Source organism: Chelonia mydas, chromosome 17 (assembly GCF_015237465.2).
Source record: "Chelonia mydas isolate rCheMyd1 chromosome 17, rCheMyd1.pri.v2, whole genome shotgun sequence".
Taxonomy (NCBI): Eukaryota; Metazoa; Chordata; order Testudines; family Cheloniidae; genus Chelonia; species Chelonia mydas.
Genome location: NC_051257.2, coordinates 23,303,959 through 23,327,313, shown reverse-complemented (window position 1 = coordinate 23,327,313; position 23,355 = coordinate 23,303,959). Strand labels below are relative to the sequence as shown.

Genomic DNA, 23,355 nt, shown 5'->3' with positions numbered 1-23,355 from the left:
TTCTCAACTAAGTTGGAAATACACCTTTCCCTTACACCCATGTGTGTCTGGGACCATAATTTATTAAGTGTCAGCCCTCTGCCCATGTTTGGTATTCCAGGGACCAATTTTAGGGTTCTTACATGGCCAATTTGCATCAGTGCATTTAACAATGATTTCAACATGTCAATGTATTTTCAGGTGTACCCAGAAAGTACATAAAATATGCTATTTTGAGCCCAGATTATTGTTATTGTGGCTTATGTGTTTATAACATGATACATATTGCTAAATCTTATGACCTTTGTGTCAACTACTCATGCTATTCAGGCCTTCTGTTAAATGCCTCAAGTGTATTTCCAAGCCTGTTTTAAGACAGTCCTTCACTTTGTGTACTCCTAATTGCATTACAGCTATAGTGATTATTCATTATTGATTTCTTAAGCATCTTAATTTTTCCTAAAGGTATAGTCCATTGCCCACGTATGATTGACTTCTCAGAATACACACATCAGGCATAGACCCATAGCAGTAGATTCTGGATAGCCTAAGTACATAGAATAAGCATTATTATTAAGATAATAGATGTGAATCTTACATATTTTAAATCCCTTATGGAGGTAATACTAGATTTCTGGAAGTGAGCTGGCAGTGCCAATATTGAACAGAGGTTCTAGAAATTTGATAACTTTTATGTTTGGATTCTTTCCAGCTGTGTTACAGTGCTGCTCACCTACAACTCACCTAGATCCTCTTAGTTGCTGTGGCAGTCCTACAGCCTCAACCTACACACACTGCAGCTATTTCCAGGTGAGTGCACTAAGTTGAAACAAGAGGAAGCCATGTGACCTAAGTTCCCTCTAAGCCATGCGGCCGTGCAGCAGGCTATCAAGGGCCGCGCAGGTGGGGAGAGGCGTCCCTCCCCCAGCCCAGCCAGAGCTGCCGCAGCCGTGGAGAGCACCTCTCCCCTGGCCCTGCCCAGCCGGAGCTGCCACGGCCATGGAGAAGCATCTCTCCTCCGGCCCAGCCCAGCCGGAGCTGCTGCGGCCCATGGAGAGGTGACCTGACCTGGTCCAGCTCAGCCCATAGGATCTGCCGCGGCCGTGGAGAGGTGCCCCCTCCTCGGCTTGGCCTCGTCCAGCCCAGCCCAGACAGAGCTTATGCAGCCATGGAGGGGCGCCCCTCCCCCATCCCCCAGCTGCTGCGGCGACAGAGGGCTGGGGCACCCCAGAGAGAGGGCACCCCCAGCCAGAGCCCTCACCCCTTTACCCCAACCCTCTGCCCCAGCCCTAAGCACCTCCTGCACTGCGAACCTCTCATCCTGAGCCCCACTCCAGAGCCCGCACCCCCAGCCAGAGCCTTCACCCCCACCAAACCCCAACCCTCTGTCCTATCCCTGAGCCCTGTCCCGCACCCCAATCACCTCATCCCCGACCCAACCCAGAGTCCACACTCCCAGCCAGAGCCCTCATCCCCCTGAACCCCCTCCCACACTCCGAACCCCTCGGCCCCATTGCCGTTGCACATCGCCTCCATATTGTTGCACATAACAAAATTCATTCCGCACGTGGACAAAAAATTATAGGGAACGCTGCATGGAGTTACAGTACTGTGAACTCTTGGGGAGGGGGATATAGAATTGAAAGAGGATGACTTTGAAAATACATACAATTAACTTGACTGTAAAAATACGTGCAAGGACAGCTGTATATAAATGTGTGTTTTTTGTAAAAAGAAAAGGAGTACTTGTGGCACCTTAGAGACTAACCAGTTTATTTGAGCATGAGCTTTCGTGAGCTACAGCTCACTTCATCGGATGCATAGCATATCGTGGAAACTGCAGAAGACATTATATACACACAGAGACCATGAAACAAAACTTCCTCCCACCCCACTCTCCTGCTGGTAACAGCTTATCTAAAGTGATCATCAAGTAGGGCCATTTCCAGCACAAATCCAGGTTTTCTCACCCTTCCCCCCCCCACATACAAACTCACTCTCCTGCTGGTAATAGCCCATCCCTCTTTGAAACCTCTCTTTATAATGCGCATGATAATCAAGGTGGGTCATTTCCAGCACTAATCCAGGTTTTCTCACCCCCCCCCCCCCACACACCCCCCTCCAAAAACCACACACACAAACTCACTCTCCTGCTGGCAATAGTTCATCCACACTGACCACTCTCCTTACAATGTGCACAGCAATCAAGGTGGGCCATTTCCAGCATAAATCCAAGTTTAACCAGAACGTCTTGGGGGGGGTTTGTAGGAAAAAAGAAGGGGAGATAGGCTACCTTGCATAATGACTTAGCCACTCCCAGTCTCTATTCAAGCCCAAATTAATAGTATCCAATTTGCAAATGAATTCCAATTCAGCAGTTTCTCGCTGGAGTCTGGATTTGAAGTTTTTTTGCTTTAAGATAGCGACCCTCATGTCTGTGATTGCGTGACCAGAGAGATTGAAGTGTTCTCCGACTGGTTTATGAATGTTATAATTCTTAACCTCTGATTTGTGTCCATTTATTCTTTTACGTAGAGACTGTCCAGTTTGACCAATGTACATGGCAGAGGGGCATTGCTGGCACATGATGGCATAGATCACATTGGTGGATGTGCAGGTGAACGAGCCTCTGATAGTGTGGCTGATGTTGTTAGGCCCTGTGATGGTGTCCCCTGAATAGATATGTGGGCACAGTTGGCAACGGGCTTTGTTGCAAGGATAGGTTCCTGGGTTAGTGGTTCTGTTGTGTGGTATGTGGTTGTTGGTGAGTATTCGCTTCAGGTTGGGGGGCTGTCTGTAGGCAAGGACTGGCCTTTCTCCCAAGATTTGTGAGAGTGTAGGGTCATTATAAAGAGAGGTTTCAAAGAGGGATGGGCTATTACCAGCAGGAGAGTGAGAGCACTGGGACGGTGGGCAGAGCACCTGGAGGGTGGATGGTGGACCCCAATTCTGAAGCCGCACTGAACAGAAGTGGGGGGGGGGAGCCTAAGGGGCGGAGCATGGGCAGGGCTACACCTGGCTGTTTGGGGAGGCACAGCCTCCCCCAGCCTGTGATTCCTGCCACCAATGATGGTCTTACAGAAACTTATGTAAATTTAGGGCCAAACTCAGCAGGAGAGTGAGTTTGTATGTGTGTGGGTGCAGGGGGGGGAAGGGTGAGAAAACCTGGATTTGTGCTGGAAATGGCCCTACTTGATGATCACTTTAGATAAGCTGTTACCAGCAGGAGAGTGGGGTGGGAGGAAGTTTTGTTTCATGGTCTCTGTGTGTATATAATGTCTTCTGCAGTTTCCACGATATGCTATGCATCCGATGAAGTGAGCTGTAGCTCACGAAAGCTCATGCTCAAATAAACTGGTTAGTCTCTAAGGTGCCACAAGTACTCCTTTTCTTTTTACGAATACAGACTAACACGGCTGTTACTCTGAAACCTGTGTGTTTTTTGTAACTCTCTGATTAGTCCTCGGGTAAACACCAGGTCAAGTGTTCCACTCTGTGGAGCTACTTGCTCTGGGTGAGGCAACCACAATATAAAAGAAAACATAGCTGATTTCTCCAACGTTTCTATTTGTCTTTGTTAATGAAGCTCAGTATTTCAGATTTCAATATTAATGTTGATAAATCTGGAGTATTAGTGGTCCTCCAGGGATTTCCTAGGTTGGACAATGAGTTTTTCATAACACTGTGAAATCTCTCTAGTCCGCATACCAAGTGGATTTCTGATTTGCATTTCTGCAACTTTATCTTGTGCTTAGCAAAATCAAAGATGACTTATCAAGTTGGCTTCTTCTCTCTAACCAAATTAAAATGTCAATATTACCTAAAGTTCTACATTTACTGAAAATGCCCCCATCTGATTCTGACAAAGAGGGAAGTATCTGACTTGGAGGGCCTGTGTTTATTGGATATCAAAAGGTCTAAAATGGGAGGAGACCTTGTACTTTTCTGTATGAGACTAGTGAAGTGAGATGTACTGAGAAAGTATATGCCTCTGTGCTCTGAAAAGGGGTTGGCTTCTCCGAACCTGATTATCTGGTTGTCTTTCTTGCCAAATACACAAATCCCCATGTATATCAATTATAATCCTCTGGTCAAGAGCCTTTATATGGTCTTCATGGGTGGCGTGGGAACTGCCACCCAGGGGAGGCTAGCCCCCAGCCATGCCCCTTCTGCCCGAGCCCCGCCCCTTGTGCGCCCCCTTCCGGAGCCCCCCCACTGCATCTGCTGGCTCCAACTCCGGGCTAGTGCCCCCAACCTCCCCGAGTCCTGGAGCGGGCAGTGTGGCCGCAACGCCACGCCCCCCCAACCCCCCCGAGCGCCGGGAGGGCGGCGTGGCCGCACGCCCCCCCTCAGCCTCCCAGGGCCTGGTGGGCTGCGCCGCCGCAGCCCCGGAGCACTGGGACGGTGGGCAGAGCACCTGGAGGGTGGATGGTGGACCCCAATTCTGAAGCCGCACTGAACAGAAGTGGGGGGGGGGGGAGCCTAAGGGGCGGAGCATGGGCAGGGCTACACCTGGCTGTTTGGGGAGGCACAGCCTCCCCCAGCCTGTGATTCCTGCCACCAATGATGGTCTTACAGAAACTTACGTAAATTTAGGGCCAAATTGTGGTCTCATTAATGTAGTGGTGGAGGAGTATAAAGAGGCACTGGTTAATCACATTGTGGGTAGCAATGTAGAAGTAAAAGCATGTTTCACTGAGCTGCTATTCTCTTCCTTCACCGCCCCTGACCTCCACCTCCTCGGAGCTGAGGGATCTTCTGCCCATATGGTCCTCAGATGTAATGGGACACTGTGGCCCATGTGTTGGTTTGGTGGTGGGGGAAGCCTGGCTCTCTTCACCCCCTTCTGCTACAGTTTCTCCAGCAGCTCACAGGTATTCTTGGTGCGTTATCTGCTGCTGCTACTTTGGCACTGGTGTGGCCCAAACTTGGAATCTTCAGTGATTTTTGGCAGGCTGATAATATTTCCCTGAGGAACCAAAGGGAAATAGTAATCTGGCAGAGACAAAGTGTGAATAGCATTTCACAGGACAAAGGACAGACACTTCTCTACCCTGAGGGGATTCTCCCTTTTGAATATTATATACCTGCTTCAAATATCTGCTGTAAATAATAGAGTTTTGAGAGATTCTCAAAGAAAAGATTCAGGGTGGATAAAAATCAATGATTTAAAAAAAATAAAATAAAAAAAATTGAATTTTTTTTAATTTAAATCGGATTTTTTTGATAAAATGCTTTTGAGGAAAAAACATATCTAAAGATAGTTTTAATTAAGATACATTATAGCTCAAAGATATCTCATCATGGAATTGGTATTATGAATTCTAATTCTATAGTATGAGACAATATATTCATGTAATGTTTAAGAAAAGTTTTTTAAATTAGTTCTAATAGTTCATGAATTAAGGACCCAATTTTATGGGGTTCCCGGGGCTTCTGTATAGATTATTTAGGTTAATCTTTCTATCTACCCAATGGGACTCCATGCTCAGTCTAGAACAGGGGTCCCCAACGTGATGCCCACAGGCACAATGGTGCCCGCCGGGGCGGTTGTGTGCACCCACAGGGCACCGTGCCGCTGAAATGCCGCTGTTGAGCGCGGCCACGGGAGAACCGCCCACTGAAATGCTGCCGAGAAGCATTGCCGTTTCTCGGCGGCATTTCGGTGGCGATGCTTCTTTCCGCGGCTGCTTCTTGGCAGCATTTCAGCAGCGGGGTGTCTGGTGCCCGCCACAGTCTTCTGGGAATAGGAATTTGCTATTTCCACAGAAAGGTTGGGGACCACTGGTCTAGAAGATACCATCAGAGATGCTTAATTTTGCAGTTCTCAGACTGTGGATTTGTGTCTCCAGAAGTAACATGCTTGTTAACAGCAACAATGTTTTAAAATAAATAAATATAGAGAAGTGAGAAATAACAGACCTACCCTATTGTCCCTCTGCAAGTTTGTGTACACAGAGTCAATCCCTTACCTCTTTCTAAAAGTGCAAAGTTTCAAAAAGTTCAATGAATAGAAGATTGTTGGGGGCGGAATAGATCTGAACAGGGAGAAGAAGTCTGGAGATAAATGTGAGAAGGGAGGGACAGGCAGTAGAAGCAAAAGTGAAACTGTTTGAGCAGCATATTCTAGAAGTCCTGAGGTCTTTCTGAGTGTAACCTTCATTGATTTGAGGTCTACCATACCATTCTCTCACTAGAAGGGAAAACCTATAATGGCAGCAGGCTGTAAAAGAGACCCAGTTTGGGAATATTTTACTGAAGTTCCTCTAACTGTGGGTAAGAGACGCATGTGTGAAAAATACAAAAAGTGCAACAAAGAAATCCAAGGCCTGGTGCCTCGAATGAAACAACATTGTGAGAAGTGTTCCGTCTCAGGAGGAAGCTGTGTTGAAGATGATGAAAGGAACATGTCTGAACATGAAGGATTTTCAGGTTGGTAAACTTTTTTATTTCATACTTTTTTCTTAAGGACTGCCTGTCTTCCTTCTGGACTATTCTTGAATTCTCATATTTCAGCAAAAAATATAGTTGTTACTCTATGGTACTATCATTTTAGATGCAGTTGTGATAAAAAATAAATAGCTAAAATAGGCAGATCTTCCTTTTACAATTTCACCTTTGAAGTAGTACTGAGTGTCAGTGAATGCAATGAGTAATACTAAATGAGCAGGTTGGTAATAATAATTAAATAACTGCATTGACTTATTTTGTTTAGGAGAATCCATCCTCAACATACAGGATTCTGAAGACTATCCACCTTCAAGATCACCATCATTTTCTATAGTTTCAGAGTTATCTGCCAATGATAGTGTTTCAGTCACATCATGTATGTCACATAGCCACAGTATATCACCTATAGGAAAAAGAAAAAAAAATCTCCATCATCCAGAAACAACCATAGATAAGTTTGTGATAAGAACCAGCAGATTACAAAAAGAGGTCATTGATGAAAAAATTGCCCGGTTTGTTTATGCAACAAACTCTCCTTTCTATATGATGGAGAACCCACACTTCATTAACATGGTTCAGTTACTGAGACCAGGATACAGTCCATCCAACAGAGCAGATGTTGCAGGCAAATTGCTGGATAAAGTGTATGAAAGAGAAATTGAGCAGTATGCAAAAGGTCTAGAGGGTAAAATTGTTAACCTGAGTCTTGATGGGTGGAGCAACGTCCACAATGATCCTGTTGTATGTGCTTGTGTGACAACAGAAGAAGGGAATGTCTTCCTTACAGAAACAATTGATACATCAGGAAATGCACACATAGCAGAATACTGACAAGAAGCAGGAGTAAAAGCTATAACAAACTGTGGAAAAAAAAATTGAAATGTCTAGTACGCAGCTTGGTCACAGACAATGCTGCAAATGTATCCAAGACAAGAAGAAATTTAGAAGAGAGTCCCAAGCTAATAACATATGGTTGCAGTGCTCATTTGATGCACCTCCTAGCCAAAGACTTCAGTGTTCCAGAAATAAAGGCTAATGTTGTTGAAATTGCAAAATACTTCTGTAACAACCACTTTGCAGCAGCTGCTCTGAAAAAAGTGGGAGGAACAAAGCTAACTTTCTCACAAGACGTGTGATAGAACTCCGTAGTAGACTGTTTTGAGCACTATATCAAGAACTGGCCTTATCTGATGACAGTTTGTGAACAAAAGCATGAAAAAATAGATGGCACTGTCACAGACAAAGTTCTCAACATTGGGCTTAAGAGAAATGTTGAACACATGCTGAGTACCCTGAAGCCTATTTCTGTAGCCTTGAACAAAATGCAGGGAAATAACTGTTTTATTGCTGACACTGTTGAAATTTGGAAGGAACTGAGTGAGATCTTAAAAAGAGAAATATGCAATGACAGAGTTAAATTACAAGCATTAAAAAAACAAATGGGACAAGCACTGTCTCCCGCTCATTTTCTTGCAGATATTCTCAATACTCGGTGTGACGGTGCACCCCATAAGGCTTTATGGAAATATGCTTATGAATGTGTATATATATGACATAACTGGAATATGTTTTATGCTACGTATGCCATATAACATATCTATGTAAAGGTTATGATCTACTGAATATATTCTTCCTATTTGTATGCATGTGTCATTGTTGTATTCAAAGTTATGAATATTGGCTGTATACTTGTTTCTCATGTTGACCTGGCTGACATAGTCAATTTAATTATTTTTTTTTAATTTCATTTAACTATTTTAGGTAAAAACAATTTTAACAAAAACAAACCTGATTTTAAAAAACTTGAATGTTTAAATTCAAAAATTCATATGCTTGTTTTGTTAGAATATTATGTTTGCTGTTGAAGAAAAAAATCCAGAATACATAATGTTGTTTTAATTAAATAAAACAATTTAAATGTCTGTCTGGTGATGTTCTCCTAATACAGCATGGCAAGAAAATCCTCCAGATATTAATGATTAACCTGTTGAACTGGAGATAATTCACCTCCCAATGACTTCATAAATATCTGCTTCAGTTACCTTTGGTAAATGAAATAACCAAACAATCATTCATTTTCTGATATAGCTGTAAAAGTAATCTGAAAAGTTTTCAAAATAAATCACTTTAAAAATGTATAGTGTGTACCTTTTAAAATGAAATCTATATCTATCTCTGAGTTGTGAAGAATATGTATTAAGGTTATAACCACCAACAAGAATGCACTTTTATGTAGAAATCCGTGATTAAATAGAGTCTTCCTGAATAGTGATTTAAATCATGATTTAAATCACTAATCAATTTGATTTAAATCAAATCCACCCTGAAAAGATTACAAGGATTCTTTATAATGGAAAGGGTTATGCACCCTAAATATAGGACTTACTACCATCTACTGCTAATATTTGTGTACACTTGGTGGTATTATAGCTGTGAGGGCCAGGTTTTCCAAAGGTATTCAGGTGCCTACTGGGACTTTTGAAAAGTGATTAAGCAGGTTATGTACCTAACCAGTTAAGGTGTTTTGAAAATCCCACTAGACACCTATCTGCATCTTTAGGCGCCTAAATACTTTGAAATCTGGCCTATAGTGCCTAGTGACAGATAGAGTTATGATTGCCTGCGTATCTCCATTCCAAAAGGCCTGTTTTCAATTTCTTACAACTTTGTCTGATTTACACTTTTCAGGATGAAATTTTCTAGGTTTTTCTCTACCTGGAAGAGAATATTCCTGTGGTGTTTAAGCAAAAACAGTTTTACTGTTTCTTGGTTTTCATTTCCTTCTTTAGAAGGAAGTGAGTGACAAAAAATGTTGGTTGTCTAGTTTTTTTCCTTAAAAAACAAAACAAACAAAAAACAACTTCTACCAACTCATAGGGAAAGTAGAAACTTGAAATTTGGTACAGTGGTAGTTCATAGATTGGACATATGCCTTTCAGTGGTCTAGTAAAAATCTCTGATTTGGATGAATAAAAGGACCTTTCTCTCTCTCTCTCTCTCTCTCTCACTCTCTCTCACACACACACACACACACACACACACACACACACACACGTTTTTTAAAATAACAATAAGGGTCTTTTTAATAATGATATCCTAATATTCTGTTCACACTTTGTGTGTAATGATGCCGTGTGGAATTTTGTATCTCCTATCTGTGCTCAAGTACCCCTGTTTCCAAAAACTTACAGAATGTGATGAGGACAGCTTCAGCCCTCAAGGTTTGACACTGTTTGTCCAATATTCTGTGTCCTGCATTTCACTTGTGCAAGATGATACCTTGTTTATTCTGAGGTTATATTATGCCTGGAATGCTGAATCAAGTTCCTATCATTTTACATGTTAGAAGTCTTTCTTTTTCAAAAATACAAGAGCTTATGCTCTCCTTTGTATTTTTCCACTGATGCTGAAACAGGGTTGTAAAAGTCTTCAAAAGACCAAGAACAGTGCTGGTGTCTGAAAAATATATCTGACGCTTCCTGCTAGACTTACAGTGACTGAAACTTCGGGCTATTCTAAAATTTAAAAGAAAGAAGCTTTTTCATCCCATGCTGATCACTTTGGCTTTTGGGTGGATAGAGAGTAAGAGAACCTTAGCATACCCATTGTTGGTCAAGCCTAAGTTGTAAGTATGATGCATTCTTTCCGGAGCAAGACCTTGGAGTTCACTGACCACAAGGACTCAAAGATCTGAGATCTTAGTTCCACAGCTTTTCAGAGTGGACCTTTACACTTCCGGAGAGGGAAAGGGTGACAAGGATCAGTAGGAAGACTGTAGGTCCAGGTTACATACTGCCAGCGGTTAATTTTTGTATTAGTGAGGATGGCATCTAGCACTTGAATTAAACCAAGATACCCCAAAATAGCTTTAAAATATTAAATTCGGTTAGGGGGAAAAAATCTCAAAAGTCCTTTGAAGGCAATATGAACCCCTGTTAGGAAAATGTACAGAATGCAGATAACAAACTCTATTGTAAATACTTTTTAAAAAATATGATAAAATGGGTTAGGATGATAATATCCTTGACTGGTAGAATCACAATGATGAAAATGACGCTTCTTCCTAGGATTACATTCTTACTGCAAAGACTTCTAAAAGAAATCCCTATCTAATTACTATTTATGATGTTACAATTTATTTGGGGGCAAACAAAATTCCTAGGTTTAATGTAATAAAAGATATACTATAGGCCAATATTGGAAAGAGGATTAGCAGCCTCAGATATTGGGAGGTGGAGGGAATATTGGACATCACAATTATGGCCTTCATTCTATGGTGTTATTAAGTTTTCTCTCCGCTTTAGTGACAATAATTTTCTTTTCAAATTATCTGAGACTTGCTTAAATTTCTTTTGCCTTACTGAAAAAAAGGGAGCAAGAGAGAGAGCACCCCAGCCCTCCACTAACAAAAATTAGATGCTTCCCTCCAAAGTTCTCAACGTTGGGCGTAAGAGAAATGTTGAATACATGCTGAGTACCCGGAAGCCTATTTCTGGAGATACAAATGGGGAAAAAGTGGACCTGCAAAGTGTAAGGCAGGTGTTTAAGGGGAAGTAATTGATGGACCTGAGACACTACTAAGAACTTGATGAGATCACAGGTTTGGCTGCTAAAGATACTAGTGTTGATGTAATAGACTAAGAGTTCTGTAAAACATTTTGCTTGGTACTGCATGACAAGAAAGATGCAAAATTAACATGGCATACATTAAATGGATTAAAAGCTGGCTAACTAATAGGTCTCAAAATGTAATTGTAAATGGGGGATCATCCTTGAACAGGTGTGTCTCTGGTGGGAGCCTGTAGGGATCAGTTCTTGGCTCTATGCAATTTAACATTTTATTAATGATCTGGAAGAAAACATAAAATCAACAGCTACAAAGTTTGCAGATGACACAAAAATTAGGGGAGTAGTAAACAATGAAGAGGAAAGGTCACTGATTCAGACCTCTCTAGATTGCTTGGTAAGCTGGGTTCAAGAAAACACTACATTTTTATATGGTTAAGTGTACATTTATACATCTAGGAAAAAAGAATGTAGATGTACTTACACAATGAGGGACTCTGGGAAGCAGTGACTCTGAAAAAGATTTGGGGGTTGTGGTGGATAATCAGCTGAACATGAGCTCCCAGTTTGGTGCTGCAGCCAAAAGGGCTAATGCTTTCCTTGAATGTGTAAACAGGGAAATCTCAAGTAGGAGTAGAGAGTTATTTTACATCTGAATCTGTTACTGGTGAGACTGCTGGTAGAGGACTGTGTCCAGTTCTGTTGTCCACACGTTCAAGAAGAATGTTGATTGATTGGTGATGGTTCAGATAAGAGCCAGAGAATAGTTAAAGGATTAGAAAACATGCCTTTTTATAGTTACAGAGTCAAGGAGCTCAATCTATTTAGCTTAAGGAGAAGGTGAAGGGATGACTTGATTAGTCTATAAGTACCTACATGGGGAGCAGATATTTGATAATGGGCTCTTCAGTCTCGCAAAGAAAGATATAACATGATCTAATGTCTGGAAGTTGAAGCTAGACCTATTCAGACTGGAAATAAAGTGTAAATTTTTAACAGCAAAAGTAATTAAGCATTGGAACAATTTACCCAGGGTCATGGTGGTTTTCTCCATCACTGATAATTTTTAAATCAAGATTGGATGTTATTCTAAAGATGTGCTCTAGGAATTATTTTGGGGAAGCTCTAGTGTGCCTTCTGGCCTTGGAACTGAGGAATCTAAGAAACTTTGAATATATCTAATATTGTAGTAATATTTTTCTTATTACAGTCCACTGCATTTTGTTTTCCCAGAATCCTCCAATGCAGTCATCATACCCAGTTGAATTTTTGCCATCTAACTGGCCATGCAATACAGCTGATGAAAACAAGAAGACAGAAGTAAACCTAGAGGCTGTCTTTCAGATTGTAGATGAGATGCATTCATCCCCCAAGTTAGAGATGGTGAAGGTGGAACCTGTGGAGAACCAGTGTCCAACCCCACAGCCTAATGCAGGCCAGCAATTGATCGGTAATCCTGGGAATAATGATGCACCTTCCTCGAGTCACGCCAGCCAACTGGAGCCTCTTACACCTGTAGGTTCTGATATTACATTTATGGTGGGAACAGATCAAGCAATAGCCTGTTCTCTGCCACAGTCTTCTGAATTTATTTATACTATCCACACCACCGAGCCTGTAGAGAATACTGCTGCACAAATGGTGCAGGAACCTGCAGACACACAGGAAGCACATGCGAAACTGAAAGAACAGATGAGCCATGCTTCAGCTCAGTCTTCAGTGGTGTTTCTTCAGGAGGGACTGCCATTCAGTCCAGAGCAGGTATGGGGTAAAGGAACACTGCAATATGTGTTCCTGTACTACAGGATATTCTGCTGTGATAACTACACTATACCACAGTGAGGGCCTGGTCCTACAAACTTCTTGTGTGAGTAGTCCCATTGAAGTAACTTACATAAAACTGTGAGAAACTAAAGGGTTGGCTGGATTGGACTTCTAGGGTCAGATTCCCAGCCAATGTAAATCCGCATCACTCCACTGTGATCTGTCCCTTAGTATTTACTATGTCTTATGTCACTAAGGGCAGGTCTTAAGGGGTTAAGTCGACCTAAGTTACGCAACTCCAGCTACGTGAATAACAGAGCTGGAGTAGACGTACTTTAGGTCGACTTATTGCGTTGTCTACACGGCACTGGGTCAACAGGAGAAATTCTCCCGTCAACTTACCTTATGCTTCTCTTTTTGGTGGAGTATTGGAGTCGACGGGAGAGCGAGTGGTGGTCAATTTAGCAGGTCTTCACTAGACCCGCTAAATCGACCCCTGGTGGATCAATCGCTGCAGCATCGATCCGTGGTAAGCCCTAAGGCTTTGTCCACACTGGAACTTCTTCGGCAAAACTTTTGTTTTACTGATGAAAAGAGCCGGTGTGAACAGCTCTTTGTCGGCAGGAAGACTTTCCTGCCGACAAAGCCGCTGCTGCTCGTGGCGAGGTGGAAGTTTTTTGTCATCAGGAGAGCTGTCTCCTGCCGACAAACAGCAGCTGCACTGCATGCCTTTTAGCAGCATGGCTGTGGCGGCACAGCTGTGTCACTAAAAGCAAGGTACTGTACACAAAGCCTTAGTGTTATTCCAAAACACTGAGCAATTAATTTGAGTGACAGTTAGTATTCTTAATTTATGCACACTATTTAACTCAATTTTTTTGGTTCATTGAGGAAAGATTTCTCTGAACCTTGTGTATTGTAATATCCCATACTTGGTTTGATTGTTCTTTCTAGACATACAAAGTAAAAAAGATGAGCAGGACAGGATGTGCAGGGGACATGTATGCTGTATTAATGAGAGTGCTGGTGTATGGCTGCCAAGTTATTTCCACATAGAAGTGAGGCCTCAAATATGAGATACAGGGTTAAACACCAGTTTATCAAGAGATTGTGACTAAATCCAGGTCTTCCCAGACATGCCCACTCTGTCTACTTCCATCTTTTACACATTACACTGGAGAGAAAGGCATGAGTGCTTAGGGGGCTACCACTCAAAGCAAAGATTTATACCTAGCATTTAACCATGGCTAGTCAAAAGCTTTAATCTAAACTGTTTTTGATGGGAAATTGGGTTTTTGATTAAATGGAATTTTTTGTATTAAAAAAAAATCTGTCTACTTTCCATGGAAAACTTACATGATTATTTAACCAAAAAACTGAAACATTTTGATACAGGTATCCTTTTGTGCTATCTCATGGAAGTTGAAATTTGGTTTCCTCATGTCCTCATTCTCTATGGGCTAAGCTTCCCAGCTCAGCTACATGTCCCATGATTCACCATGACCAGAGACTCCCCTGGTGAAGCTGTCTCCCTTCACCAGGAGAGGAGAGGTGTATCAGGTGAGATGTCTGACCAGGGAGCCCAGCCCTTGGAGGAGAAAGGGAGCACGGCAGCACTTCCAAATCAAAATATTTTGGATTTCAGATTTTCGCCAGGATCTTACTTTCCATGGAAAAGTTTGCTCAAACAATTGTCTTTACAAGTTTTTGCAAAATTTTTAGCAGGGGGAAAAGCCTATATTCTGTCTAGTTCTTCATTTAACCTTATTTGGACCATGAATCTGCTTCCGTTTATGCTTGCACTGCAGAGCAACATCTATTCACATCTTTGCAGCACTTATAGAATCATAGAAGATTAGGGTTGGAAGAGACCTCAGGAGGTCATCAAGTCCAACCCCCTGCTCAAAGCAGGACCAGCACCAACTAAATCGTCCCAGCCAGGGCTTTGTCACGCCGGGCCTTAAAAACCTCTAAGGATGGAGATTTCACCACCTCCCTAGGTAACCCTTTCCAGTCCTTCACCACCCTCCTAGTGAAATAGTTTTTCCTAATATCCAACCTAGACCTCCCCCACTGCAACTTGAGACCATTGCTTCTTGTTCTGCCATCTGCCACCACTGAGAACAGCCAAGTTCCATCGTCTTTGGAACCCCCCTTCAGGTAGTTGAAGGCTGCTATCAAATCCCCCCTCACTCTTCTCTTTTGCAAGCTAAACAAGCCCAGTTCCCTGAGCCTCTTCTCGTAAGTCATGTGCCCCAGCCCCTAATCATTTTTGTTGCCCTCTGCTGGACTCTCTCCAATTTGTACACATCCTTTCTGTAGTATGGGGCCCAAAACTGGGCACAGTACTCCAAATGTGGCCTCACCAATGCCGAATAGAGGGGAATAATCACTTCCCTCAATCTGCTGGCAATGCTCCTACTAATGCAGTCCAATATGCTATTAGCCTTCTTGGCAACAAGGGTATACTGCTGACTCATATCCAGTTTCTCGTCCACTGTAATCCCCAGGTCCTTTTCTGCAGAACTGGTGCTTAGCCAGTCGGTCCCCAGCCTGTAGCAGTGCATGGGATTCTTTCATCCCAAGTGCAGGACTCCTGCACTTGTCCTTGTTGAACCTCATCAGATTTCTTTTAGCCCAATCCTCCAATTTGTCTAGGTCACTCTAGACCCTATAGGTTCCAGGCCATTTTAGCATTACATTAATTGTTGTTAAAGAAACAACCCCTCTATTTTTGGTAGTTATTAACCTTCAGAAAAACTTGTTTTCAAGCTGAAATTTTTCATGAGTGTTCTTAACACAACGGTATACCTAGTGTGAGAGGGTCGGGCCAGATGGCTACAGGAGAGTGCTAGAAGGCAGATATATTAGCCCCAGGTTAAGTCGGTCCCTTTTCCCTGGGTAAGGTAACCGGGAAGGTTCCAGAACAATCAGGAACTTTCTGGAAACAATTAAGGCAGACAGGCTGATTAGAACACCTGCAGCCAATCAAGAAGCTGCCAGAATCAATTCAGACAGGCAGGCTAATCAGGGCACCTGGGTTTAAAAAGGAGCTCACTTCAGTTTGTGGCGTGCGTGCAAGGAGCTGGGAGCAAGAGGCGCAAGAAGCTGAGAGTGAGAAGGCGTACTACTGGAAGACTGAGAAGTACAAGCATTATCAGAAATCAGGAGGAAGGTCGTGTGGTGAGAATAAAGAAGGTGTTGGGAGGAGGCCATGGGGAAGTAGCCCAGGGAGTTGTAGCTGTCGTGCAGCTGTTACAGGAGCCGCTGTAGACAGCTGTAATCCACAGGGCCCTGGGCTGGAACCCGGAGTAGAGGGCGGGCCCGGGTTCCCCCAATCCCCCCATCTCCCCAACTTCCTACTTGATACCGGAGGAGTTGACCTGGACTGTGGATTCCACCGGAGGGGAAGGTCTCTGGCCTGATCCACTGGGTAGATCAGAAGAGACTGCGGGGATTGTTCTTCTTCCTTTTCCCCATAGCCAGTGATGAGGCTAACTGAGTGAACGGCAGATTTGAGCCATGAAAGTGGCCAAACTGGGGGCTGCCGTGAACCTCTGAGGCGAGCAAATCCGCCAATAAGCGCAGGACCCACCAAGGCAAAGGAGGAACTTTCACACTAGATATCAACAAACAATTTTGGCCAGACATCCTGTCCCCTTATTGCATATACTCTCAACCCTGTTTATTAATAGATTGGACAAGTTCTGGCACTTTGAGACTGCAGCTGACAACTATCTTGCTGAATGATAACATCATTTGAGATATGAGTATATGCTGATACAATGAAAAAATCTGAAAACTAGTTTTTATTTTGTTATATTTACTTAAACAGAATAATGTTACTGTGTAAAATATCACTTTGCTTAAATACTAGACTTAGAGACATTTTTAGAAATGCACATAGAATTGTGGCAGTTGTGCATGTAAGTGGCTAGTTAGATGCCTTACTAGTCATTGGAGTACACAGTTACACCTCTTTAGCACTCGTTTAAAAATCTGACCTTGAAGATTTTTTTTTGTTAAATATTATGTTAGGATGGAGCTCAACTTGCTGATGTCATAAGTGATATTACAGATCACCAAGATGCTCAGAAATAACAATTTTAAAAAAAGAGAACTTTTATTTTTACATTTATTTTACACAGTTTATACCTTATGAAAATCAGACCAGTTTTCTTTAATGGCATCTAAGCTCCAAGTAGTGTTTTCTGTTTGTAGAATGTCCCTTGAAGTGGACATTCCATGAGAGAAAGAGATATTTATCTGCATTAAATCCCCTAAAGTGATTACAGAAAGTATTGAGTGGGTTTTGTTTTTTTTTAAAGGTGGATCCCAGTATTAAGTGTCAAACCAACCCATCAGAGACAGTTGTGTCTTCGGAGCAGGTAGGATTCCTTATTTCAGATGTGGGACCTGTGAGCAAATCTGTCAAAGACACAGCTTCATCCATACAAACCAGGTGCAGAGAGAGAAGAAGCAGTTCACAGAAGGGCAAGTCTCCTGGTAAGAATTGGGTCCATAGCTTTACCAGTGTCTCCTGTGACTGGTGACTAAGGAGCCATATAGTCAAGACAGAGAGAATGATGAACAGTGTAAGGCTTGGTCTACACTTGAAAGTTATACAAGTATACCTATTTTGGATAATTGTGTACTTTTTTTTAACTGAAATAATTATACCAGTACAACCACTGATATTGCCACAGTTGTACAGGTATAAAGGTGCCTTATACCAGTATAGCTTATTTTCCTTTCCATACAGGAATAAACTGTACCATAGAATCATAGAATATCAGGGTTGGAAGGGACCTCAGGAGGTCATCTAGTCCAACCCCCTGCTCAAAGCAGGACCAATCCCCAACTAAATCATCCCAGCCAGGGCTTTGTCAAGCCTGACCTTAAAAACTTCTAAGGAAGGAGATTCCATCACCTCTGTAGGTAACCCATTCCAGTGCTTCACCACCCTCCTAGTGAAAAAGTTTTTCCTAATATCCAACCTAAACGTCCCCCACTGCAACTTGAGACCATTACTCCTTGTTCTGTCATCTGCTACCACTGAGAACAGTCTAGATCCATCCTCTTTGGAACCCCCTTTCAGGTAGTTGAAAGCAGCTGTCAAATCCCCCCTCATTCTTCTCTTCCGCAGACTAAACAATCCCAGTTCCCTCAGCCTCTCCTCTTAAGTCATGTGTTCCAGTCCCCTAATAATTTTTGTTGCCCTCCGCTGGACGTTTTCCAATTTTTAAAAAATCCTTCTTGTAGCGTGGGGCCCAAAACTGGACACAGTACTCCAGATAAAAAGAAAAGGAGTACTTGTGGCACCTTACAGAATAACCAATTTATTTGAGCATAAGCTTTCGTGAGCTACAGCTCACTTCATCGGATGCATACTGTGGAAAATACAGAAGATGTTTTTATACACACAGACCATGAAAAAAAATGGGTGTTTATCACTACAAAAGGTTTTCTCTCCCCCCACCCCACTCTCCTGCTGGTAATAGCTTATGTAAAGTGATCACTCTCCTTACAATGTGTGTGATAATCAAGGTGGGCCATTTCCAGCACAAATCCAGGGTTTAGCAAGAACGTCTGAGGAAGGAGGGGGGGGGAGATTAGGAAAACAAGGGGAAATAGGTTACCTTGCATAATGACTTAGCCACTCCCAGTCTCTATTCAAGCCTAAGTTAATTGTATCCAATTTGCAAATGAATTCCAATTCAGCAGTCTCTCGCTGGAGTCTGGATTTGAAGTTTTTCCGTTGTAATATCGCAACTTTCATGTCTGTAATTGCGTGACCAGAGAGATTGAAGTGTTCTCCGACTGGTTTATGAATGTTATAATTCTTGACATCTGATTTGTGTCCATTTATTCTTTTACGTAGAGACTGTCCAGTTTGACCAATGTACATGGCAGAGGGGCATTGCTGGCACATGATGGCATATATCACATTGGTAGATGTGCAGGTGAACGAGCCTCTGATAGTGTGGCTGATGTTATTAGGCCCTGTGATGGTGTCGCCTGAACAGATATGTGGGCACAGTTGGCAACGGGCTTTGTTGCAAGGATAGGTTCCTGGGTTAGTGGTTCTGTTGTGTGGTATGTGGTTGCTGGTGAGTATTTGCTTCAGGTTGGGGGGCTGTCTGTAGGCAAGGACTGGCCTGTCTCCCAAGGTTTGTGAGAGTGTTGGGTCGTCCTTCAGGATAGGTTGTAGATCCTTGATAATGCGTTGGAGGGGTTTTAGTTGGGGGCTGAAGGTGACGACTAGTGGCATTCTGTTATTTTCTTTGTTAGGCCTGTCCTGTAGTAGGTGACTTCTGGGAACTCTTCTGGCTCTATCAATCTGTTTCTTCACTTCCGCAGGTGGGTATTGTACTTGTAAGAATGCTTGATAGAGATCTTGTAGGTGTTTGTCTCTGTCTGAGGGGTTGGAGCAAATGCGGTTGTATCGCAGAGCTTGGCTGTAGACAATGGGTCGTGTGGTGTGGTCAGGGTGAAAGCTGGAGGCATGTAGGTAGGAATAGCAGTCAGTAGGTTTCCGGTATAGGGTGGTGTTTATGTGACCATCGTTTATTAGCACTGTAGTGTCCAGGAAGTGGATCTCTTGTGTGGACTGGACCAGGCTGAGGTTGATGGTGGGATGGAAATTGTTGAAATCATGGTGGAATTCCTCAAGGGCTTCTTTTCCATGAGTCCAGATGATGAAGATGTCATCAATATAGCGCAAGTAGAGTAGGGGCGTTAGGGGACAAGAGCTGAGGAAGCGTTGTTCTAAGTCAGCCATAAAAATGTTGGCATACTGTGGGGCCATGCGGGTACCCATAGCAGTGCCGCTGATTTGAAGGTATACATTGTCTCCAAATGTAAAATAGTTATGGGAAAGGACAAAGTTGCAAAGTTCAGCCACCAGGTTAGCCGTGACATTATCGGGGATAGTGTTCTTGATGGCTTGTAGTCCATCTTTGTGTGGAATGTTGGTGTAGAGGGCTTCTGCATCCATAGTGGCCAGGATGGTGTTATCAGGAAGATCACCGATGGATTGTAGTTTCCTCAGGAAGTCAGTGGTGTCTCGAAGGTAGCTGGGAATGCTGGTAGCGTAGGGCCTGAGGAGGGAATCTACATATCCAGACAATCCTGCTGTCAGGGTGCCAATGCCTGAGATGATGGGGCGCCCAGGATTTCCAGGTTTATGGATTTTCGGTAGTAGATAGAATATCCCAGGTCGGGGTTCCAGGGGTGTGTCTGTGCGGATTTGATCTTGTGCTTTTTCAGGGAGTTTCTTGAGGAAATGCTGTAGTTTCTTTTGGTAACTCTCAGTGGGATCAGAGGGTAATGGCTTGTAGAAAGTGGTGTTGGAGAGCTGCCGAGCAACCTCTTGTTCATATTCCGATCTATTCATGATGACAACAGCACCTCCTTTGTCAGCCGTTTTGATTATGATGTCAGAGTTGTTTCTGAGGCTGTGGATGGCATTGTGTTCTGCACGGCTGAGATTGTGGGGCAAGTGATGCTGCTTTTCCACAATTTCAGCCCTTGCACGTCGGCGGAAGCACTCTATGTAGAAGTCCAGTCTGCTGTCTCGACCTTCAGGAGGAGTCCACCTAGAATCCTTCTTTTTGTAGTGTTGGTAGGGAGGTCTCTGTGGATTAGTATGTTGTTCAGAGGTTTGTTGGAAATGTTCCTTGAGTCGGAGACATCAAAAATAGGATTCTAGGTCACCACAGAACTGTATCATGTTCATGGGGGTGGAGGGGCAGAAGGAGAGGCCCCGAGATAGGACAGTTGCTTCTGCTGGGCTAAGAGTATAGTTGGATAGGTTAACAATATTGCTGGGTGGGTTGAGGGAACCATTGCTGTGGCCCCTTGTGGCATGTAGTAGTTTAGAAAGTTTAGTGTCCTTTTTCTTTTGTAGAGAAGCAAAGTGTGTGTTGTAAATGGCTTGTCCAGTTTTAGTAAAGTCCAGCCACGAGGAAGTTTGTGTGGAAGGTTGGTTTTTTATGAGAGTATCCATTTTTGAGAGCTCATTCTTTATCTTTCCCTGTTTGCTGTAGAGGATGTTGATCAGGTGGTTCCAGTACTCCAGATGAGGCCTCACCAATGTCGAATAGAGGGGAATGATCACGTCCCTCGATCCGCTGGCAATGTCCCTACTTACACATCCCAAAATGCCATTGGCCTTCTTGGCAACAATGGCACACTGTTAACTCATATCCAGCTTCTCATCCACTGTAACCCCTAGGTCCCTTTCTGCAGAACTGCTGCCTAGCCATTCGGTCCCTAGTCTGTAGCGCGGTGCATGGGATTCTTCCATCCTGAGTGCAGGGCTCTGCACTTGTCCTTGTTGAACCTCATCAGATTTCTTTTGGCCCAATCCTCCAATTTGTCTAGGTCCCTCTGTATCCTATCCCTACCCTCCAGCGTATCTACCTCTCCTCCCAGTTTAGTGTCATCTGCAAACTTGCTGAAGGTGCAATCCATGCCATCCTCCAGATCATTAACGAAGATATTGAACAAAACCAGTCCGAGGACCGACCCTTGGGGCACTCCACTTGATACCGGCTGCCAACTAGATATCGAGCCGTTGATCACTACCTGTTGAGCCCGACAATCTAGCCAACTTTCTGTCCACCTTATAGCCCATTCATCCAGCCCATACTTCTTTAACTTGCTGGCAAGAATACTGTGGGAGACCAAGTCAAAAGCTTTGCTAAAGTCAAGGAATAACACGTCCACTGCTTTCCCCTCATTCACAAGAGCTAGTTATCTCGTCATAGAAGGCAATTAGATTCGTCAGGCATGACTTGCCCTTGGTGAATCCATGCTGACTGTTCCTGATCACTTTCCTCTCCTCTAAGTGCTTCCGAATTGATTTCTTGAGGATCTGCTCCATGATTTTTCCAGGGACTGAGGTGAGGCTGACTGGCCTGTAGTTCCCAGGATCCTCCTTCCCTTTTTTAAAGATGGGCACTACATTATCCTTTTTCCAGTCGTCCGGGACCTCCCCCGATCGCCATGAGTTTTCAAAGATAATGGCCAATGGCTCTGCAATCACATCCACCAACTCCTTTAGCACTCTCGGATGCAGCGCATCTGGCCCCATAGACTTGTGCTCATCCAGCTTTTCTAAATAGTCCCCAACCACTTCTTTCTTCACAGAGGGCTGGTCCCCTCCTCCCCATGCTGCGCTGCCCAGTGCAGTAGTCTGGGAGCTGACCTTGCTCGTGAAGACAGAGGCAAAAAAAGCATTGAGTACATTAGCTTTTTCCACATCTTCTGTCACTAGGTTGCCTCCCTCATTCAGTAAGGGGCCCACACTTTCCTTGACTTTCTTCTTGTTGCTAACATACCTGAAGAAACCCTTGTTGTTACTCTTAACATCTCTTGCTAGCTGCAACTCCAGGCGTGATTTGGCCTTCCTGATTTCACTCCTGTATGCCCGAGCAATATTTTTATACTCATTCCTGGTCATTTGTCCAATCTTCCACTTCTTGTAAGCTTCTTTTTTGTGTTTAAGATCAGCAAGGATTTCACTGTGAAGCCAAGCTGGTCGCCTGCCGTATTTACTATTCTTTCTACACATCAGGATGGTTTGTCCCTGTAACCTCAATAAGGATTCTTTAAAATACAGCCAACTCTCCTGGACTCCTTTCCCCCTCATGTTATTCTCCCAGGGGATCTTGCCCATCAATTCCCTGAGGGAGTCAAAGTCTGCTTTTCTGAAGTCCAGGGTCCGTATTCTACTGCTTTCCTTTCTTCTCTGTGTCAGGATCCTGAGCTCAACCATCTCATGGTCACTGCCTCCCAGGTTCCCATCCACTTTTGCTTCCCCTACTAATTCTTCCTGGTTTGTGAGCAGCAGGTCAAGAAGAGCTCTGGCCCTAGTTGGTTCCTCCAGCACTTGCACCAGGAAATTGTCCTCTACACTTCCCAAAAACTTCCTGGATTGTCTGTGCACCGCTGTATTGCTCTCCCAGCAGATATCAGGGTGATTGAAGTCTCCCATAAGAACCAGGGCCTGCGATCTAGTAACTTCTGTTAGTTGCTGGAAGAAATCCTCGTCCACCTCATCCCCGTGGTCCAGTGGTCTATAGCAGACTCCCACCACGACATCACCCTTGTTGCTCACGCTTCTAAGCTTAATCCAGAAACACTCAGGTTTTTCTGCAGTTTCATACCGGAGCTCTGAGCAGTCATACTGCTTTCTTACATACAATGCAACTCCCCCACCTTTTCTGCCCTGCCTGTCCTTCCTGAAGAGTTTATATCCATCCATGACAGTACTCCAGTCATGTGAGTTATCCCACCAAGTCTCTGTAATTTCAGTCACATCATAATTCCTTGACTGTGCCAGGACTTCCAGTTCTCCCTGCTTGTTTCCCAGGCTTCTTGCATTTGAGTATTGGCACTTGAGATACCAGAAGCACTTTATACTGGTATAACTTGTTCATACTAGGTGGGCTATATGGCTTTAACAATATGGTATAGTTAAACTATGCTGATTCGGTTAATTCAGAACAATTTTTATCTATAAAGAAGCCCTAAATAGTTTTAATGTTTACTTTCAAGTGACTTTTTTAGAATATTTCTTGTTGAGGTGGA

General features: G+C 43.5%; 1 protein-coding gene across 2 annotated transcripts in view; it reads left to right on the top strand.

Annotated features, from left to right (window-relative positions):
- HSF5 (heat shock transcription factor 5) overlaps positions 1–23,355 on the top strand; it is a 61,851-nt gene that overhangs the window by 7,261 nt on the left and 31,235 nt on the right. For both annotated transcript variants that reach the window (XM_007068221.3, XM_043531303.1), the window contains exons 3-5: positions 692–789; positions 12,229–12,756; positions 17,088–17,265. In XM_007068221.3, the coding sequence (XP_007068283.2) occupies positions 692–789; positions 12,229–12,756; positions 17,088–17,265 (804 nt within the window). The remainder of the gene's footprint in view (positions 1–691; positions 790–12,228; positions 12,757–17,087; positions 17,266–23,355) is intronic.